Here is a 21379-nt window from a genome sequence, read left to right as displayed (position 1 = left end):
CAATAAAAGCTTCCTCAAGGAGACACCGTAAGGACTAAATGAATTAATAGAAGAGTGATTAATACACAGAAACCATATAACAAATATTACGTACTTTATTCTGACTGAGTCACTAAAAACTCTTGGAAGAGAGTGGCACAGGCTGACTTATGTTACAGGAAGGTTGAACTGGAAGTTACGTGGCAAAATGAATATGGGATAAAGGTTAGTGGGAGAGAAAGAGACAGAAAGGAAACATGAGAATAGCTAGGACATTTGCAATTCAATCATAAACTGACCAGGGTTTCAACTAGATTGTCAACAGTAGAAGTGTTCTTTATTTTTATTATCTTGATTTCAATATTTAGAAATAGCTTACAAACACATAATGCTCAGCTAAGAAGTACAAACAACTCATGAAGCAACTAAATGAAATAGTAGAAAGAAAAGCAATAAGCAGCCAGGGTAAATTTAATTACTTCTAAGGTATTCCAAAGCATGAAGTTGAGCTTTAAAATCCACTTAAAAGTGGCAGTTTGCTTACATAAAACTTTCAGACTTTTGTGAGCCTAGAAATGACATAAACAAAATTAAAAAACAAGTAAGTATTTAGAGAAGGCAGAGACCACTAAATGTACACTTTTTGCTTCTTTGAGCTTATCTGTATTTTTCTATAATCTTTATGATTAATATATCTTAGTGGTACAATAAAGACATAAGAAAAGGGAAAGGTAAAAGGAATGAAAAAGGGAATGTTTGATTCATTTTAAAAATTTGATTTCTATTTTCATTAATTTCTTTCTCATTGTTGGCCAAAATCCTAAAGAGGATACAGCATGGAAAGAGAAGAACATTTCGACTAATTTTCATTCCTAGTAAATAGAGGGAAAGACAAAAAAGTAGAGATGGAATGTATTTTCTGCCCTCATTTACTGATCAACATGTTTCTTTAAGACTTATTTATGGCCGGTGCCGCGGCTCACTAGGCTAATCCTCCACCTTGTGGCGCCAGCACACAGGGTTCTAGTCCTGGTCGGGGCGCCGGATTCTGTCCCGGTTGCCCCTCTTCCAGGCCAGCTCTCTGCTGTGTCCCAGGAGTGCAGTGGAGGATGGCCCAAGTACTTGGGCCCTGCACCTGCATGGGAGACCAGGAGAAGTACCTGGCTCCTGCCGTCGGATCAGCGCTGTGCGCCGGCCGCAGCGGCCATTAGAGGGCGAACCAACGGCAAAAAGGAAGACCTTTCTCTCTGTCTCTCTCTCTCACTGTCCATTCTGCCTGTCAAAAAAAAAAAAAAAAAAAAAAAAAAAGACTTATTTATGTATTTGAATGTCAGAGTTACAGAGAAGGAGAGAGAGATCTTCCATCCGCTGGTTCACTCCCCAAATGACTACAATGGCCTGAGCTGGTCCAGGCCGAAGCCAAAAGCTAGGAGCTTCTTCTGAGTCTCGCACTTCGGTGCAGGGGCTCAAGCTTTTGCGCCATCTTCCACTGCCTTCCCAGGTGCATTAGCAGAGAGCTGGACCAGAACCAGTGCTCATATGGAATGTCGGCACTGCAGACAGTGGCTTAACCCGCTGCGCCACAGCGCCAGCCCCTGTCACCCCCTCCCCCTTTTTTTTGAACAGGCAGAGTGGACAGTGAGAGAGAGAGAGAGAAAGGTCTTCCTTTTGCCGTTGGTTCACCCTCTAATGGCCGGCGCACAGCGCCGATCCGACGGCAGGAGCCAGGTACTTATCCTGGTCTCCCATGCAGGTGCAGGGCCCAAATACTTGGGCCATCCTCCACTGCACTCCCAGGCCACAGCAGAGAGCTGGCCTGGAAGAGGGGCAACTGGGACAGAATCCGGTGCCCCGACTGGGACTAGAACCCGGTGTGCTGGCGCCGCAAGGTGGAGGATTAGCCTATTGAGCCATGGCGCCGGCCCCTGTCACCCTTTTCTAAGACTTACTTTCTTATTGCAAGCTATATGTGCCAGACTGAATTCTCCCAAGTTTCTTGGGGGGTAAGGGAAGTATCAGGAAGGTGTATTCTGGGGTTGACCAGGAATAAGGGAAAAAGAAGAAAGGACAGGATGACTGGGGGAAGAGTCTAACCTTTATCAACAAAAATAGCTCCACTTCTTTCTGTGTTATATGGGACTCCAGGGTATGTTTTTAATGTTTAGAGCTTTTAAAAGAGAAAAAAAATCCACCCAACATTCACCACATACCAGATCGATGTACTTTCTTTCTGGTGCAGGTTTTCTGGCCATATTTCACACACCCTCACTTTCTTTCAAAAGATCCATAGATGAAATAAGTTAAAGCACAATAGTCAGCAAGAAGTAATAGATTTACTTCCCCGTCCTGAATGCAGAACCATTAAGATGAAGAAACTGCCCAGAAAGCTAATCTATAAGAAGCACTAAAACATCACTGAAAAAGTATAGGGAGAACGCTCTCCATTGTCTTCCTGTTCCTGGCAGTCTGAGCTTCTCCTCAAAAGAAATGGTGAGCAAATATTTAGACTCTTGGGTCGAATCAGAGCAAAAGTATGAGCCTGCCTGAGAAAATTACTTGTTTTTCCCTAGGCCAAAAAAGTGAGAAAGAATTAAACCTATCCTTTAAAAAATTTATATATTATGTTTATATACCTTAAATATATATAAATATAATATATATATACATATATATATGTTTAAAAGGCAGAGTGACACACAGAGAAAGAAAGAGACAGACAGAGGGAGAGAGATTATCTTCCATCTGCCAATTCACTACTTAAATGGCTCCAAAAGCCAGGGCTGGGCCAGGCCAAGGCTAGGAGTCTGGTCTATCATGGTCTCTGACATGGGAGGCAGGAGCTCATGTACCTGTGTCAACTTCTACTCCTTTCCCAGGTGCATTAGCAGGGAGCTGTATCAGAAGCAGGGCAAGTAGGGCTGGAGCCAGGACTCAAACCAGTACTCCAATACGGAAGACCCACACTGCAAATGACAAATGGCAGTTTAATCTGTTGCACCACAATGTCAGACCTTAAACCTGTGTTTTCAGAGATTAATAAGGAGATTAATTTCTTGGCTACAATGGTAACCATCCAGAAGTTATGTAATGAATTTTATTGACATCTTTCTACTTTACTTATGGGTAAGCAAATAACAGTCATCTAGTTATTTCTTAGATCAAAATATCTTATTATTCAAAAAGGGTTATTGTGTCTTGGAGGAAAGACAGTATTTTCTATTTCTCATGCTTCTGTTTGTTGCTCTATAATGCAAGTTCAGTGCTGAGCTCCTAATGGATAAGTGGATAAATCTGTCCAAGCATTGCCAAGGGGTTCCTTTCCACAACCCTAATACTCTCTGTTAAAATTACCTCTAGTCCTTCATTCAAAAATTATAGTGACTATAATACTAAGGATAATGACCATGCACTGAACTTGAGAAGTGAAAAAATATGGTCCCACCTTCAGGGAGTTTCAGTCCTTGAGGTGAGACAAACACAAGCAAGCATTTCCACAACTGGTATACACTGTAACATGCTAACAGAGGTTTTCACAAGGTCCAGTAGGATCACAGGAAAAAATATGAATCTACCTTGGAAAATCAGGTGGACATCATTCTAAAGATACTCTTGATCAAGAAAACAATAGGTTAGTTTTCAAGTATGAAAAACACATAACAAAATTTTCCAAGTAATTATCTCTGGTTCAGTGAATACAAGATACTTATTTTCTTCATTTTAAAAAGCAATATGTTCAGTTTGGAAGGGATGGATCTTTGGCCTGACACTTGGCTTCTCTCAAACCTATGGTCAAATGACAGAATAATGCTCAATTTCCTGGTGTCTACATTGCCTAGCACAACTGATGGCGGGACAACATTCTAGGGAGACATTCATTTACAAACTCCATCTAAACCACCAACACGTTACTTTGATATCTCTTTTGAGATACATCCTGACCACTGGAGGAGTGAGTCATCTCTATCCTGAAATGAATGCAACATTAAGAGCCACAGTTTAGTTCCACGACCTTGGAACGCATGGGAATTCCTCTTAGAGAGTTTTGAGAACAGTTCTTGAATTTTTGTTTTTGTAATAGTTTTCCATTAGTATTGTAGAGGGTAACTGAGACGGGCTCCTTCAGGGGTGACTCAACAATTCTCTTGGTGGAGGAGGTGATGAGACTGACAATAGCAAAAGTAGCGTTCTGTCTTTTCTATCTCAGCAAGCAAGACATCTAGAAAGTGGAAACAGCACTCTTGTGTTTGTTGTGTAGTTGCAGAGAAGTCAGACTATAGGGTATTTCTGTGGTTGATGGCTTAAAGTTTGGTTTGGGAGGAAAATACAAACGTTGCAGGTGCTTGGGGGAAGTACCTCAGGTATAAGACTAAGTGATGTAGGCTTGATGGAAAACAACTGCGATTTAAAAAATGGCTGGAAGACTTGGAGAAAATGGCAGAATTAAGAGTATCAAAAGTGTCAGCTTAGTTTTCAGACTTAGTGGCATTGAAGGAATGAAGCAGTCCAGTGATTATGAACAGGTCAATTAGTGTGCGTTTCAGCAAGATTCTGGATGCTGCAAGTTAGTGAGCAAGGCTATGCAAGTGGGAAGCTGAAGGTGAAGAGAGATGAATCATGCATTTGATTAGATCAAAGATCTATGAGGCAAAGATGATGAAAGAAAAGTCAGTGCGGGAATCAAAATTGACAAGAATGATGGCAGATTTGAAGCAGAGAAAGAAGTTAACCCAGGTGGTTACTTCCTTAGTGAGCATGATGAATGATGTGAACACTGGTACATGACCTTAAGATGCAGTAGCAGAATGATGTGGACACCTCCTCCAGACTCCAGAGTTGAGGTTGTGGTAGAAAATACAGGTTCACTATCCTCAGGAGTTAAAGTTTCAGTTTTGTGAGAAACTGGAAGCTGGTTTTTTACCAAAGGTTTAGGGAAACAAATAGATGCTCTGAGAGAAAGCTATACAGAGAAGTATGATGATAAGGCGAAGGAAGAATGGCTAAGCCTTTAGGTGAAGGGGAATCCTAATGGTAAACGTACATCGTGGGGAAAAGAGACGGCACGGACCTTTCTTTAGGTTTCTGCCATTGCCTAAATGCTGAGAGATATACCTGGGTGAGGCCACCTGGTTCTGCCTTGTGCTTTTCTGTCTTCAACTTTTTTCTCTTCTTAGAGCCAAGTGACTTTTGATAAATTATCAACATTTGATAACAGGTCAGATACTGATAAGCTGCAGGTTATCTGGCCTTTCAAATTTCTGGATTTGTTATGAAATTTGCTGTGTGACAAATCAGGCCCCTGTAGGCATGTGGGTGTAGGCCTCCTATTCTAGGTAAAACATATGCCTGGTCCAAAGTGTAGCATCAGAGATCTGGTGACATGAACCTTACTGTTTCAGACTTCTGTGAGCAGATGTAATAAACTTGTTCTATTTACTTAGGAAAGACAAGTGGTAAGATCACCTTGGCTACAGTCTAAATCATGGGCTGGGTTATTCAGGTGCAAGAAAATACGCGAAAAGAATTTGAAAGATGGTTGACTTGGATGAGGCAGGACATGTTGGAGCTGGAGAAAAGTAAATGGATTAGGTGAGCTGCAGGAAGAGGTGGCTTGTTGAGTAACTGAATGTGTGTTTGAGGGCACTTCCAGAAATTCTGCCAATTAGAAATTCATTGGGTTTGTGAGCTTCTTTTATAAAAATGCAAATGCATCTAAGAGGTTTATGATTGGGACGAGGGTATAATTTAGTCTGAATTAGTTCCATCAGCTTACTTTCTCCTATCACCTCTTTGAAGTCAGTCTTACTAAAGAGTTGAGAGTTTTACTTGAGGAAAGGATGTTTTGCGTAAGGAATATAATAGCATTGGGCATAGAAAGGAAACTTTTGGGACGGGAGAAGTATCAAGGAGTCCATAGAAATAACAAATAAAGAGCACCAGGATCAGAGAATACAGAGACCAAGCACACCTTGGTCTTCTCTGAAAGTTTGCTTGAAATATTAAAACCAGATTATTAAAAACAATAATCAGCGTCCCCTAAGATAAGCCATTACATTAGTCAATGTTTAAAGTATTTGTTATATTTTAATGATATATTTTATATTACTCAGCAAATATCATCTATAATTCTTTAAAACCCTATCTTGTTTAGGTACAGAAAAAGTTATTTGACTTGTCTACTATTTTCCTTTTTGTATGCATATATTTCTTTAAAAATGAGGATACAGATCTAAAATGCTACAAATGGAGTATATTCCAAGCTGCATATGAAAGCCAGTGCTCAGAGCCAAGATAAAACTACCAAAAAAATGTTATGGCCAAAGTTTGGCACACTCCTAACCAGAACATCTTGGCTGGTGATACTGCACTAAAAAAGAACAAAAACAACAACTCACAAACCCAAGCGAAACTTCTCATATGTTTATTTTGTTCTACTTCAGATATGGGAAACACTTTTTATATTTAAAAAAATAAAGAGCAACCAAAGTATTAGCAATAAATTCAGGCAAATAAAAATAATGAAGCTTTTTTTTTTTTTTCAAAAGGCAAAGCACTAACTGGCAAGATAAAAACAAATCTTGTGCTAGCCAGTAAAAATTCCATGGATGTGTGCCCTTAAATGTGAGTCACAAGTCTAATGTCAGGTACACTCTGGCTGTGGAACAGAACAGCCTGTGTTAGCCGTACATGCTGTGCATCTGGCCAAAACTCGGTCCTGCCTCACTCGTGTGGGTCCCAGTTGCAATCACCAGTTTATCATCCCTCCTTTCTCAGCATCTTTGTCTCTGTCTACTGCTGAGGACAGAGCCTGGGGTAGCAAGGATATTGGGAAAAAGCACAAGACAGTCATGGAATCCCAGCATTCTTCACCGTTGCCAAATATGGCACTTTTATGTATAAGAAAACTGAAGCACAAGTACATTTTAGCTCTTGCTCAGAATTATACACTGCGTTTCCAAGCTACAACTCATGAAGGATTCTTCCCTGAAATGGCTGTTTCTCTGTTCATCTTTCATGTGTCTGCACATTTTGCGAACAGAGGCACTAACAATTTGTTCTGAATTACCTTTTCAAAGATATTTACATAGTACATAGCCTTGAAAACAAGAGATGGTATCTTACTCTACAGAAGAGGGAAGGTTGTTTATTTTAATTTTTTTCCAACATGACAAAAATAATGTCTCCCTCTGGGGCAAAGGAAAAGCATGCACATCGCCCATCATATGAGATTTAAACTCTCTAAGCTCAGGCTTCCTCTCTGAAAAGCAAATCACTAAGTATAGAAGACTCACCTGGTGGCCAGGGCTAGGTGAACCAGGGTTCAGTGAACTGGTACACATGCTGGTAGTTTGTCTACTCTTACTGCTATAAATAAAAAAGTCATTGTCTCTGACCCATGCAACTCATGTCAACACTCCTGAAACTGTGGCAGACTGACTTGTGACTGTGGAAGTAGGATAAAAATGTCAGATCCTTGGCAGTGTCTGACAAAATCATAACATTTTAGTGATAATCAATCATGTTAAGAGGGAAAGTATTAAGTATCTGGAGTTTAGTGTTTGATGTTTCAAATATAGGATTACCTAATGACCATTTTTTAGAGCATTGTGTTGGGGTATAAAATATGTGCTTCATTTTGCAAATCAAATTATACACACACATAAACACATATATAAAATCTACTTACTTTTAAAAAAAATTAAGCTCATGTAAAGAGTATTTTTATCCCTACTTTTTCGATGAAACAATTACAATCCCCAGAATTTAAGTTGCACAGTTAATTAGTGGCAGAACTAAAATCTCAACATGTTTTTTGTCAACATCCAAATGAAACATGCCTGAAAATGGCATAGAACATTTTGACTCTAAATAAAATGTCTAGATTACGTAGCATTGTGCTTAGTTTTACTATATTACCCTTTTAATAATACCATAAATTTAGGTTGCTACCTAATCTGTATCTAATATCAACTATTAAGTATTCACAATAAGGAAAATATTTCTAACTTTTGGAATACTGAATTTATATTATATATTCATAGTAGTAATAAGCAAAAGCGACTGTTGAGAAAATTTAGATCAGACAATAATGCTGCAGACATACTCCTTTAAAGCCATACATCTAGATAAAGGATCGTCAAGCAGAAAGATAACGTGATAGCAGAAATGATTCCACTTAAAATGCTGCTGTACAACTGTCTTGCTGTCACTGAGATAAACAGAAAACTAAGGCACCAGACAGAGCGGTGAAATGACTACATATGTCCAGAATTTGGATGTTTTTGAGAACAAAAAGCATTTAAGATGAAAGAAGATTGAAAATATTTCTTACTTTTATTATTACTTTTATGGTAGCATAATGTCGAATATAACCTTGTATAAGAATTGTTTGGGGAAGGCCAGTGCCGCGGCTCACTAGGCTAATCCTCCGCCTTGCGGCGCCGGCACACTGGGTTCTAGTCCCAGTCGGGGTGCCGGATTCTGTCCCAGTTGCCCCTCTTCCAGGCCAGCTCTCTGCTGTGGCCAGGGAGTGCAGTGGAGGATGGCCCAGGTGCTTGGGCCCTGCACCCCATGGGAGACCAGGAGAAGTACCTGGCTCCTGCCATCGGATCAGCGCTGTGCGCTGGCTGCAGCGCGCCGGTCGCGGCGGCCATTGGAGGGTGAACCAACGGCAAAGGAGGCAAAGAAAGACTTTTCTCTCTGTCTTTCTCTCTCATTGTCCACTCTGCCTGTCAAAAAAAAAAAAAAAAAAGGGAATTGTTTGGGGAATATTAAAATCTGGCAATCCGTTTCTGACCAGAAATAGTTCTTTCACTACTAAGACTCCATTCTGCTAACTAGGATACAATGCTAAAGAAACTTAATGTTTTGGATCATTTATTCTGAAATGTAAATAACAACACAAAAAATCTTACTTTAAAAGTCTAGGTTGGGGCCTGCAGGTTAAAGCTGCAGCCTGCAGTGCCAGCATCCCATATGGGCATCAGTTCAAGTACCGGCTGCTCCACTTCCGATACAGCTCTCTGTTATGGCCTGGGAAAGCAGTAGAAGATGACCCAAAATGACCCAAGTCCTTGGGCCCCTGCGCCTGTATGGGAGACCTAGAAGAAGCTCCTGGCTCCTAGCTTCGGATCAGCTCAGCTCTGGCCGTTGCAGTTATTTGGGGAGTGAACCAGCAGATAGAAGACCTCTCTTTCTCTCTCTCTCTCTCTCTCTCTCTCTCTCTCTCTCTGGCTCTACCTCTCTCTGTAACTCTTTTAAATAAATAAAATAAATCTTTTAAAAAAAAAGTCTAGGTTGTGTTTAAAGTGTAAATAATATTTCTTAGATTGCCTTCACTAAAGAATTTCTGAATAGTTACCAATATTCTATTAATGAAAATAATTATTTTTACTTGCTTGTCACAAAAATTATTTTTTAAAAAGCTTTCAGCTAGAGTTAATTAAAAAACATAAAAGATTAGGGACTCAACTTCACTGACATACAAAACAATACACATTCATACAGACATTTATTATCATGCAAAACAGAACAAAATTTATCCAGATATTGATTTTAGACATACATCTTAAGTGGAAGGTTGAATTCATGAATCATCTTTATTTTAATTCCTGGTGGGTAACAATAGAAAACTACAGTCTCTCCAGTGGCCCACGCCAACATGGTTCATGTTTGGTGTAGAAGCAGAAACCTCCTGGGTTACGACGTATTATTCATTTTCTGATTACATCAGGACACAAAATTAATCAAAAAAGAAATAAAGCTACTTAGATCCAAAATCTAAATATGTAGTGAAACCCTTTCTAGGGGCATAAACTACTAACCATTAATGGAGTTTTAAACAAGGAATTTGGAGAACCTTTTACTGATGGGTTTCAAAGTAGGCTATCATTTCACCTACGATGGCTCTGTTCACCCACAAGGGTTCATACACTTGCTGATTTTTTTTCTACTCTTGGAATCTGTGAAGAATCTGGACATGGTAATTTTTGTCCCAAATTCCTAATATAATCAAGACACAGAACTTTTCCATTCAGTATCCTGTCTTAAATACCCAGGATTCTAAAAAGGAGAATGCTTTTAGAATCAAAATAAATTAATTATGAAGAAATATATTTTTAAAAAACTTCAAGATTGAAGTTAGAATCACTAGATTAATTACTTTTGAATAAAGCAGCTATCATTTTAAATACAAACAGAAAGGACTAAAAGAAATACTCATCTAGCAAATCAGAAGACAAAACTAAATGAAAATATCAATGTTACACTTGCATTCCTTATTACCCACGTCTTACCGCTGGCAGGCTTTGTGGACTATGGAAGATGAATAATAGCAGAATTGATAGACCAAGGAACAGAAGACATTGAGCTGAGGTTTAGTCAGCTAGTGTCTGCTAGGGAAGCCTGCGTATCTCACATGTTTATGCATAAGGGAGCAAATTAAAGATTACCTGGAAATCTTCTAATTATTTGACATAATCCTTCCTTCCTGCAAAGCTGATGCTGTATTTCAGGTATTATGTTTACCTGAAAGAAATGAAGAAGATTCTAGTCAGTCAACCATTCATAAATGCTAAGGCGAAGAAAATAACACATACAAAATAACAGAGCATACTGATGGGAAGCTTTGTCCATACTTTCCACACACTGCCTCAAACCTCTGCAAGTCAAGGTTCATAGCCAGAGTATTAAAGAGGCTTATTTGACAGCATAAAATAAAAACTCACCCTTAGACTTCTTTAAATATTTAAGAATACTTTCAAAAATCTTTTTATATTTCACAGCTGTGATATTTGCTAGTTATAAAGGGATATTTGACAAATATGATAATACAAGTAACTTGATAGTTGCAAGTTTGCTTAGCAAAAATTGCACCAAACACTCCTCAAAGTTCAATAAACCCCAAAACTCCAAGAGCTGTCAGTGCTTTGTATCACATAGATATTTAATGATAATTCAGTGTTAAATATGTTTTAAAATTTCATACATAAGGGCTGGCGCTGTGGCGCAATGAGTTAAATCCCCAGCCTGCAGCATTGGCATCCCATATGGGTGCTGGTTTGAGTCCCAAGTGCTCTTCTTTCAATCCAGCTCTCTGCTGTGGCCTGGAAAAGCAGTGGAAGATGGCCCAAGTCCTTGGGCACCTGCACCCACGTGGGAGACCTGGAGAAAGCTCTTGGATCCTGGCTTCGGATCAGCTCAGCTCTGGCCTTTGCGGTCATTTGGAGAGTGAGCCAGCAGAATGGAAGATCTCTCTCTCTGGCTCTACCTCTCTCTGTAACTCTCTTTCAAATAAAAAAAAAATTATTATTTAAAAAAAAAACTTCATACATAGTCTTCACTTCATACTAAATGGCATTAATGTTTCCAAATACAAAACCCAGTGAAGAGGGACATCTGTTTTAACAAAAATTCATTTTTTGAATGATCTATAAATGTTATTTTAAGTTCAAGCATATTTTAGCTTATAAGAAAATGGCACAAATAACTTTAATTTTTATCTTCTCTTAATAACAACATTCCTAAATGTTCATGATTAATGTCCCCAATATATCCAAGTCTAAGTCACTTAACATTCTTTTTTTTTTTTTTAAAAAAGACTTATGTATTTATTTGAGAGGCAGAGTTACAGACATCCACTGGTTCACTCTTTAAATGGTTGCAATGGCCAGAGCTGGGCAGATCCAAAGCCAGGAGCCAGGAGCAAGGAGCTTCTTCTAGGTTCCCCAGGTGGATGCAAGGGTCCAAGCACTTGGGCCATCTTCCACTGCTCTCCCAGGCCTTAGCTGAGAACTGGATTGGAAGAGAAGCAGCCCAGACATGAACCAGAGCCCATATGGAATGCCAGTGCCACAAACGGAGGCTTAGCCCACAGTGGTGGCCCGTCACTTAATGTTCTTTTGCCCTGGGAACTGAGAAAGGGCTATAAGAGTAGTATAATTTTGATCTTAGGGTTGTCTACATTTTTTTCAAATTCAAAATTCAGGCACTAAATTTAGGAAAAGAAGGGAATCTGAATGTGAACCAAAGTCGATATGTTGAAATTAAATCTCCAGTGTGACAGTAGCAAGAGTCGGGCCTTTAGGAGGTGATTAGCTAAAAATTTTCTGAGGCGGGGCCTTGGTCTAGCAGCTAAGACATCAGCTGGGGTCCCACACCAGAATAACCTGGGTGCAGTGCTTAGCCCTGCCTCCTGCTTCCTGCTGCTGTGGACACTGAGAGAGACTGGCGAGAGCTAAAGTGATGGCGTTCCTGTCCTCCACACAGCAGACCTGGGTTGAGTTCTCACACTCAGCTTTGGCCCTGGTCCTGCTTTGGCTGTGGTAGGCATTTGGGGAGTGGACCAAGAGATGGAAGCTCTTTCTATCTGTCTCTCAAATAAATCTAAATATGTATATGTTAAAATAATCACAATCGAGGCTGATGTTGTCACATAGCAGATAAGGCTGCCACCTGTGACTCCAGCATCCCATGTGGGCACCGGTTTGAAACTCTCCTGCTCCACTTCCAATCCAAAGTAGCAGAGGTAGCCCAAGGGGTTGGACCCCTGCACCCACATGGAAGACCCAGAAGAAGCTCCAGGATCCTGGCTTCCACGTGGCACAGCCCCAAACATTGCATTTGTTTAGAGAGTGAACCAGCAGATAGAAGATATCCCTCTCTCTGTCTCTCTCTGTACCTCCCTCTCTCTCTGTTAACTCTGCCTTTCAAATAAGTAATGTTTAAAAAACTTAATCGATTATAATTATAATCATAATCATAACAAAGAGAGGATTCAGAGAGCTGCCTGGCCCTCCAGCCTTTCTCCTTTCCACCATGCATCCTCTGGGAAGCAGAGAGCACCCTTCAGCTGGCAGCAAATTTGGTGGCACCTTAACCTTTGAATTCCCTATGAGGAATACATTTCTGCAGTTTATAAATCACCCAGCCTCAGGTATTTTGTTATAGTCACTCAAATGGACTAAGACAAAGGGATATCTTAAAGCCCCCAACTCTTCAATTCAGAATTTTTAGGAAGGATTAGAACAAAAGGCACAGAGCACTGCAAAATCATACAAAATTCGTAATGAAGACTTGTTTATTTTTTTAAGTTAACACACAAAGTACCTTTTTAAATTAGATTGCGAATAGCTTCAAAAGTCAATATAATTGAGCTATTTTCACCACATTCAGCAAATTACTCACTTGTTAGTGACTTAATAGAATCTTTAATAGATTCTGGGAACGAGAAGCAGCCCTGGGCAAGTAGCACTAAAAGCTGAGAACTGGCTCAGGTCCATTTCTAACCTTAAGAGTGTTCAGAGCAGATGTGTTGCCACTGTGACTGCTTGGTGAGCCTGGGCTATGGGGTTCAATCCTAATCTAACTGGAGGCAAGAAGAGTCCTGGAAAAGTGGTCAATAAGAACTGAACGAGTGAGCCAGAAGAATTTATGTGGATGTTACAAAAACAGAGTGTAGTGTGCACAGACTTCACAGAGCAAAGTAGGTTGCTGTGTCATATCACAGAGATGACTTTTCATGCAAAACATTGGGTCAGAAAGATGAACTGACTCAGGATTAACAAAACACTTGATTCAGTCACTCAGAGCCAGGGTGGGCATTATGGTATTGTGGGTTAAGTCACCACTTGGGAAACCCACATCCCATATCCAAATGCCAGTTCCAGTTCCTGCTATTCCATTTCTGATCCAGCATCCTTGATCATGCACTTGGGAAGCAGCAGATGATGGACCTGAGTTCCTGCCACCCACTTGGAAGACCCAGATGGAGTTCTTAGATCCTAGCTGTTGAAGCCATTTGAGGACTGAAACAGTGAAGATACCTCTCTCTCTCTCTCTCTCTCTCTCTCTCTCTCTCTTTTCCACCCTGCAGTTCCCCCTCACTCTCTCCCCAACCTTCTCTCCTTCTCTCTGACTTTTAAATAAATAAATTAGTCTTAAAAAATAAACTTAGAGGGGCCAGCACTGTGGTGCCTTAGGTTAATCCTCTGCCTGTAGCGCTGGCATTCCATATGGGCACTGATTCGAGTCCCAGCCGCTCCTCTTCAGATCCAGCCCTCTGCTATGGCCCGGGAAAGCAGTAGAAGATGGCCCAAGTGCTTGGGTCCCTGCACCTGCTTGGGTGCCAGAAGAAGCTCCTGGCTCCTGGCTTTGGATGGGCTCAGCTCTGGCTGTTGCAGCCATTTAGGGAGTGAACCCACGGATGGAAGATCTTTCTCTCTGTCTCTCCCTCTCCCTTTCTATAACTCTACCTCTCAAATAAATAAATAAAATCTTAAAACACACACACACACACACACACACACACAAACTCAGCGCCAAATCCATGGAAGCCGCTGTTCTAACTTATTCACCTTCCGCTTTCCTATCCCTCACCTTCTGACCTCTCCCCTTGCTGCTTCTTCCCATGTGTCTCTTCAGCATTAATAGTTAGAGATAACGTAACCACGGTGACACATAATACCAAAACATCTCTCTGTTATACTCTAGAACTGAGCACCACACTAAGCAGTTAAACTGAGTAACTCAGCACAAAGTAAAAGTATTTAGGGTCACGGGTCATGCAGTTGTTGTACATCAACTACATTACACAGATTTTAACTTTCTAATTGTTAAACCTAATAGCACTTTCCTACATCCTAGAGCTTTTTATTTTATGTGTACCATAAAACATAGAAAATTTGCATCACTGTCAAGTAGAACACCATCAAAAGAGTTTTAAGTAGGATTAGCTGACTCTTACATGGTGAACTTATATGGTAAAATTTTCTAGCTTAGGATTGTTAATTATTTTTAACATACTTTATTTTCTTTTTTTTTTTTTTTAAACTTTTATTTAATGCATATAAATTTCCAAAGTACGACTTATGGATTACAATGGCTTTCCCCCCATACCGTCCCTCCCACCCACAACCCTCCCCTTTCCCACTCCCTCTCCCCTTCCATTCACATCAAGATTCATTTTCGATTATCTTAATATACAGAAGATCAGCTTAGTATACATTAAGTATGGATTTCAACAGTTTGCTCCCACACAGAAACATAAAGTGAAAAATAATAGATGATTTTTTAAAATGATGATGAAATCAGAGCAGACCTATTGTCATGTTTAATCCCAGTGAGAGTCAAGTTGGGAATTGATAATTTCTTTTTTTTTTTTTACAGAAGATCAGTTTAGTATGCATTAAGTAAAGATTTCAACAGTTTGCACCCCCATAGAAACACAAAGTGAAATATATTGTTTGAGTACTCGTTATAGCATTAAATCTCAATGTACAGCACATTAAGGATAGAGATCCTACATGAGGAGTAAGTGCACAGTGACTCCTGTTGTTGACTTTACCAATTGACACTCCTGTCTATGGCATCAGTAATCTCCCTATGCTCCAGTCATGAGTTTCCAAGGCTATGGAAGCCCTCTGAGTTCTCCGATTCTTATCTTGTTTAGACAAGGTCATAGTCAAAGTGGAGGTTCTCTCCTCCCTTCAGAGAAAGGTACCTCCTTCTTTGATGGCCTGTTCTTTCCACTGGGATCTCACTCGCAGAGATCTTTTGCCAGAGTGTCTTGGCTTTCCATGCCTGAAATACTCTCATGAGCTTTTCAGCCAGCTCCGAATGCCTTTAGGGCTGATTCTGAGGCCAGAGTGCTATTTAGGACATCTGCCATTCTATGAGTCTGCTGAGTATCTCACTTCCCATGTTGGATCACTCTCCCCTTTATTTACTCCATCAGTTAGCGTTAGCAGGTACTAGACTTGTCTATGTGCTCCCTTTGACTCCCAGTCCCTTCACCATGACCAACTGTGAACTGAAACTGATCACCTGGAACAGTGAGATGGCATTGGTACATGCCACCTTGATGGGATTGAATTGGAATCCCCTGGTATGCTTCCAACTCCACCACTTGGGGCAAGTCAGCCTGAGCATGTCCCAAATTATACATCTCTTCCCTCTCCCATTCCCACCCACAACAGTTTTAGACTCATTGCAAAACTAAGCATAAGGTAGAGAGACTTCCCATGTCCCCCCGTTCTCACATTACCAAACTCCATCAGACTGGTACATTTGTTATATACTTGATGAACCCACACTGACATATAATTATTAACCAAAAAATTTAATATATATTTGAATCTTGTCTTAGGTTCGAATGCTTTATTCATATATATGTGTGTGTGTGTGTGTGTGTGTGTGTATTTATATATAGACTGTAGTTTCCTTAGCACAAAATCATTTTGAAAGAAATGGAATGCATATATAAAATGAAAGTTATATTCAAATCCTGGGATATTTCTAAGAGATCAAACTGGGTGGAAAGGAATACACATTTAAAAATATTTCAGTCCCAACACATCTTCTACAATCTTAATTTGTGATACTCTGTATCTAAATTGTTTCTATTACCTATAAGAAAAAGTAAAATTATTCTTCTTTTGAGGAATAATTCATTAATAGTAAAATATAATACTACTAATAGATATTTTTAAAAATAAAAAGTAAGGCCGGCGCCGCGGCTCACTAGGCTAATCCTCCGCCTAGCGGCGCCGGCACACCGGGTTCTAGTCCCGGTCGGAGCGCCGGATTCTGTCCCGGTTGCCCCTCTTCCAGGCCAGCCCTCTGCTGTGGCCAGGGAGTGCAGTGGAGGATGGCCCAGGTGCTTGGGCCCTGCACCCCATGGGAGACCAGGAAAAGCACCTGGCTCCTGGCTCCTGCCATCGGATCAGTGCGGTGCGCCGGCCGCAGCGCGCCGGCCGCGGCGGCCATTGGAGGGTGAACCAACGGCAAAGGAAGACCTTTCTCTCTGTCTCTCTCTCTCACTGTCCACTCTGCCTGTCAAAATAAATAAATAAATAAATAAATAAATAAATAAAAAGTAAATGCACAGAAATATCATTAATTCATTAAGGAGAGTAGACATTTGAATTTGAGCTATTTATAAAGCATGAGAATGTATCTGGGTGCATGAAAAATTTGTTGTGATCACTCATGATCATTGAGACAGAACACACACAATTCTGTATCTTACCTGCTCTTTTTCTCATTTTGTCTGTATAGATAGTCATACCTTCCTCCCAAAGCTGTTCAGCATCCACAACAAAAAAGAATTATCTAGAAATTCAGAGAACAAGCTAACCAGAGAAAGTTGTCTTTCTCCCATGTTTCTTACACACAATCACCCATCAAATGCTCCTGAAAATGCCTTCACCTCTTTGAAATAAGCATCACCTCAGTTAGTTCTCAGGGATCCAAATACCAAAGCCGGAATCCCAGTTTTAGGGACTGCTAATGCTACAAGCATTTAATGCTAGAAATGATCCCTTCTGCTTTGGAAACGCTAGTGCCTGTCTGTGTGAGCTGAAATACAGCCCAGTTATAAACTTAGCATTATCTCTCTCTGCATCATGTAGACCAATACGGTTATGAATTCATGCTATTATCCTACAGATTAGAGAGACTCTTAGCCATTCACTTCCCATTACAAACCTTATGATGATTTTCATTATGCAGTATAATTACTAAGCTGTAATGTGATTAGTAATCCTAACTTGAGCAGTGTCCTTTCTTTGTTCATCCCAGTGTCATTAACAGTCCTACAACACCCCACAACAAATTGGAATCAACTCCTGTGTTGAATATCTATGTTGTTTACATAAATAAGTCATGGTTCATGAAGCTTCAAATTTTTCACTCTCTGAAGTGATAGCTATATACCTGCATCATGGGGAATTTGTGTATTCTTTAAGAATGCTCACTAGGTAAGGTTTTATGCAGAATGCCTAAACATGTATTTTTATCAGGTTCTATTGATATGATTGAAAAAGTAGACTTTTGAGATCAGAGTGTCATATTGCATATATTGCTTATTTTATTTATTAGCTTAGAGTCTTTATATTTATTAGCTTGGAAGAATACAAAGTTACAGAGAGAGGTGGAGAGACAGAAACAGAGAGATCCTCCATCTGCTGTTTCACTCCCCACAAATGGCCACAACAGCAGAGGCTGAGCAAGGTTGAAGCCTGGAGCCAGGAACACTATCCTGGTCTCCCACGCAGGTGGCAGAAGCCCAAGCACTTGGGCCATCTTTTGCTGTTTTTCCAGGTTTATTAACAGACAGCTGGATTGGCAGTGGAGCAGATGAGACTGGAACTTGTGCTCATATGGGATGGTACATTGCAGGCGGCAGCTCAATCCACTGCACCACGATGCCAATTGCTACTTTCTATCAGACTTCAGCAAGAGGAGCTCCCTGTCTTCCAGACTTTGCTCAGACGCCATCTTCTTGGTGGAACGCCATCTCCATTAATCTCATATAAAACCCAATCCTCTAAAATTTTCTCTACTTGCTCTATTTGCTCCTTAGTACTTTTTTCCATCTATTAGTCTATATTTGCACTTTTATCTCCCCAGAAGTGTCTAAGCTCTAGTCTAAGAGAACAAATTTTTGCCTGTATTGTCAATTGCTATATTCTCAGGGCCTCAACCAGAGCTTCACACAGATGTTTACTAAGTAATTGTAGAAAGAATGATGAGGTAAATGAATAAATAAAATGAATGAAAGGGTTGATACAGCTAAAAATAAATTAGTGAGACATAGTGCTAAGAAAGCCTCCTATGTCTTCAGTGGCCTCCATCAAGATGAACAGTTTTGGTGCAAATTTAGTGTAAAATTAACCCTAAAAGAAGTGAGACTTCTATTTGCTAAAGAAAAGAAACTCAGACTTGCCGCATTTATTGAAATAACTCTTCCAGAATTCCAATTAATAATTATAGAATGACTCAGAGAAATAGAAAATCACTCTTTGCACACCAGAATAGCAATTCTTGTGGGCAGGACACATCCCTGGATATTAAAATTAATGGCATAAGTGTGAGTGTGAGTAGGATATTTGGTTAGTGTCAAAGTATCACCTCTCAAGGTATTTATTAACTACAATAGAGAAAAGACTGACTCTACAGAGGAGAAACCCAGCAACATCACTTTACCCTGGTGAGAGGTGAATCTCACCAGAAATAAGACAGGTGGACATCATGGACCCCTGATACTGCACAAGAAGGGCATTCCACTTCTGTGGTGTTCTTTCTGAAAATCCACAACTTTATAAGATAGCATCAGAGGGCGGAGCCAAGATGGCGGAATAGTGAGGGTGCGCACCAATAGTCCGGGAAAATTTAGTTTAATAAAAGCGGAGTTACGGTAGCCTCAGAAAAAGGATCAGGAAAAAATTGCAGAGGAAACTCTTCTGGAGCTATTCGCTGTGACCCAAAGGACCTACTGGGAGAGCAGGGTCACCCACCACGCGGAAGCCGAACCGCGGGAGCCGCAGAGTCTGAGCGCCAGTGCGGGAAGGGGAGTCTATGTGACAAAGACACCAGCGGGGAGAGGAGGGACGCCAAGGGCTCCGAGTCCACACATCGGCGCTGGAAGCGGAGGTGAGCTCAGTAACTGGAGACATTGGCGGGGAAACAGCGGACAGAATTTTAGAGGGACGCAGGTTTTGAAGCGGGAAAGTCCAACAGACTACAGGAGAGAAGGAAAAATAAATAAATAAATAAATAAATAGGTGGGGGCATACTGGTACAGACAAGTCCCACTCTCCACCAACCTTGCAAAGGCGAGCAAGAGACAAAGAGCTGGGATATACATAATAAAAGTAATAAAAGGGGAGAGTTAAGGCTACAGTTCAGTAGCCTAGGCAACCCAGTGGGAGTCCGCAGGAGAAACTGAGCCTGCACAGAATCTTTGGGTAGAAGCCAGCGGAAGCTAAATACCATCCATTCTGCTCAGCCTTGCAGTATTACTTACCTCCTGAACAAAAAATAAAATAAAATAAAATAAAATAAATGAATAAATAAATAAAGAGAGATTTACCACGCATAACCTGAGGGTGTCACCTTTGCACACCTGGAACCCTGAAGAACCAAGCAGAGCTCTCAGGCCACACCCATCTCAAGCCTCCAAGGCTCCTCCAACAGCAGGCAGTCCACTTAACACGGACATAGTATAATAAAAAAAAAAAAAAAACTCACAGTGAGGGAAACAGAATTAACCATGCCAAGCAATAAACACAGAAATCGAGGGAACAAGATCAACGATGACATTATGATGCCTCCAAATAAACAAAACATCCCAAGCCAAGATGATGAAGATGATGAGATAGAAGAAATGCAAGATACAGATTTCAAAAAATTTAAGATAAGATCATTTAGAAGTTTTCAAAAGCAAATCCTTGAACTACAGAAAATCCTTATTGGACAGGACTGAAAATCTCTCTCGTGAAAATGAAATTTTAAGGAAGAATCAAAATGAAACACAGAAACTAGTAGAGCAGGAAAGTGTGATAGTGAAGAGAAATCAAAATGAAGTGAAGAGCTCAATAGATCAAATGACAAACACATTAGAGAGCCTTACAAACAGAATGGGTGAAGCAGAAGAGAGAATATCGGACTTAGAAGACAGAGAACAGGAAAGGATACAGTCAAACCAAAGAAAAGAAGAGGAAATTAGAAATCTAAAAAATATTGTTGGGAATCTACAGGATACTATTAAAAAAACCAACATTCGGGTTCTAGGAGTTCCTGAAGGCATGGAGAGAGAAAGGATTAGAAGGCCTTTTTAGTGAGATACTAGCAGAAAATTTCCCAGGTTTGGAGAAGGACAGAGACATCCTAGTACAGGAAGCTCATAGAACCCCTAATAAACATGACCAAAAGAGATCCTCACCACGACACATTGTAATTAAGCTCACCACAGTGAAACATAAAGAAAAGATCCTAAAATGTGCAAGAGAGAAACGTCAGATTACTCTCAGAGGATCTCCAATTAGACTCACAGCAGACTTCTCATCAGAAACACTACAGGCTAGGAGGGAATGGCGAGACATAGCACAGGTGCTAAGAGAGAAAAATTGCCACCCCAGAATATTATATCCTGCTAAACTCTCATTTGTGAATGAAGGTGAAATAAAGACCTTTCATAGCAAACAGAAATTGAAAGACTTTGTGGCCACTTGTCTGGCCCTGCAAAAGATACTTAAAGATGTGCTACACTCAGAAACACAGAAACACGGCCATCAATATGAAAGAAGGGAAAGGAAGAACACCTACCAGTAAAAGAGCATGGGAAGCTCAAAACATATACTAAAAAATATCTCCGGGAAAATGGCAGGGCAAAGTCACTATTTATCAATAGTCACATTAAACGTGAATGGCCTGAACTGTCCAGTTAAAAGACACAGACTGGCTGACTGGCTTAAGGAACAACACCTAACTATTTGTTGCCTACAAGAAACACATCTCTCTAACAAAGATGCATGCAGACTGAAAGTGAAAGGTTGGAAGAAGATATTCATTCCATGCCAACAAAAACCAAAAAAAAAGCAGGTGTAGCCATATTAATATCAGA

The 21379-nt window shown here is 40.3% G+C and overlaps 1 protein-coding gene across 1 annotated transcript in view; it reads right to left on the bottom strand.

Moving 5' to 3' along the window:
• Window positions 1–21379, bottom strand: part of CPED1 (cadherin like and PC-esterase domain containing 1) — a 335522-nt gene that overhangs the window by 234691 nt on the left and 79452 nt on the right. The window contains exon 4 of the mRNA XM_008258284.4: window positions 10428–10503. Coding sequence (XP_008256506.3) covers window positions 10428–10503 — 76 coding nt within the window. The remainder of the gene's footprint in view (window positions 1–10427; window positions 10504–21379) is intronic.

This window comes from Oryctolagus cuniculus, chromosome 3, assembly GCF_964237555.1.
Source record: "Oryctolagus cuniculus chromosome 3, mOryCun1.1, whole genome shotgun sequence".
In the NCBI taxonomy this organism is placed as follows: domain Eukaryota; kingdom Metazoa; phylum Chordata; class Mammalia; order Lagomorpha; family Leporidae; genus Oryctolagus; species Oryctolagus cuniculus.
The sequence above is the reverse complement of the archived record's forward strand: the minus strand, read 5'-3'. Positions and strand labels throughout refer to the sequence as shown.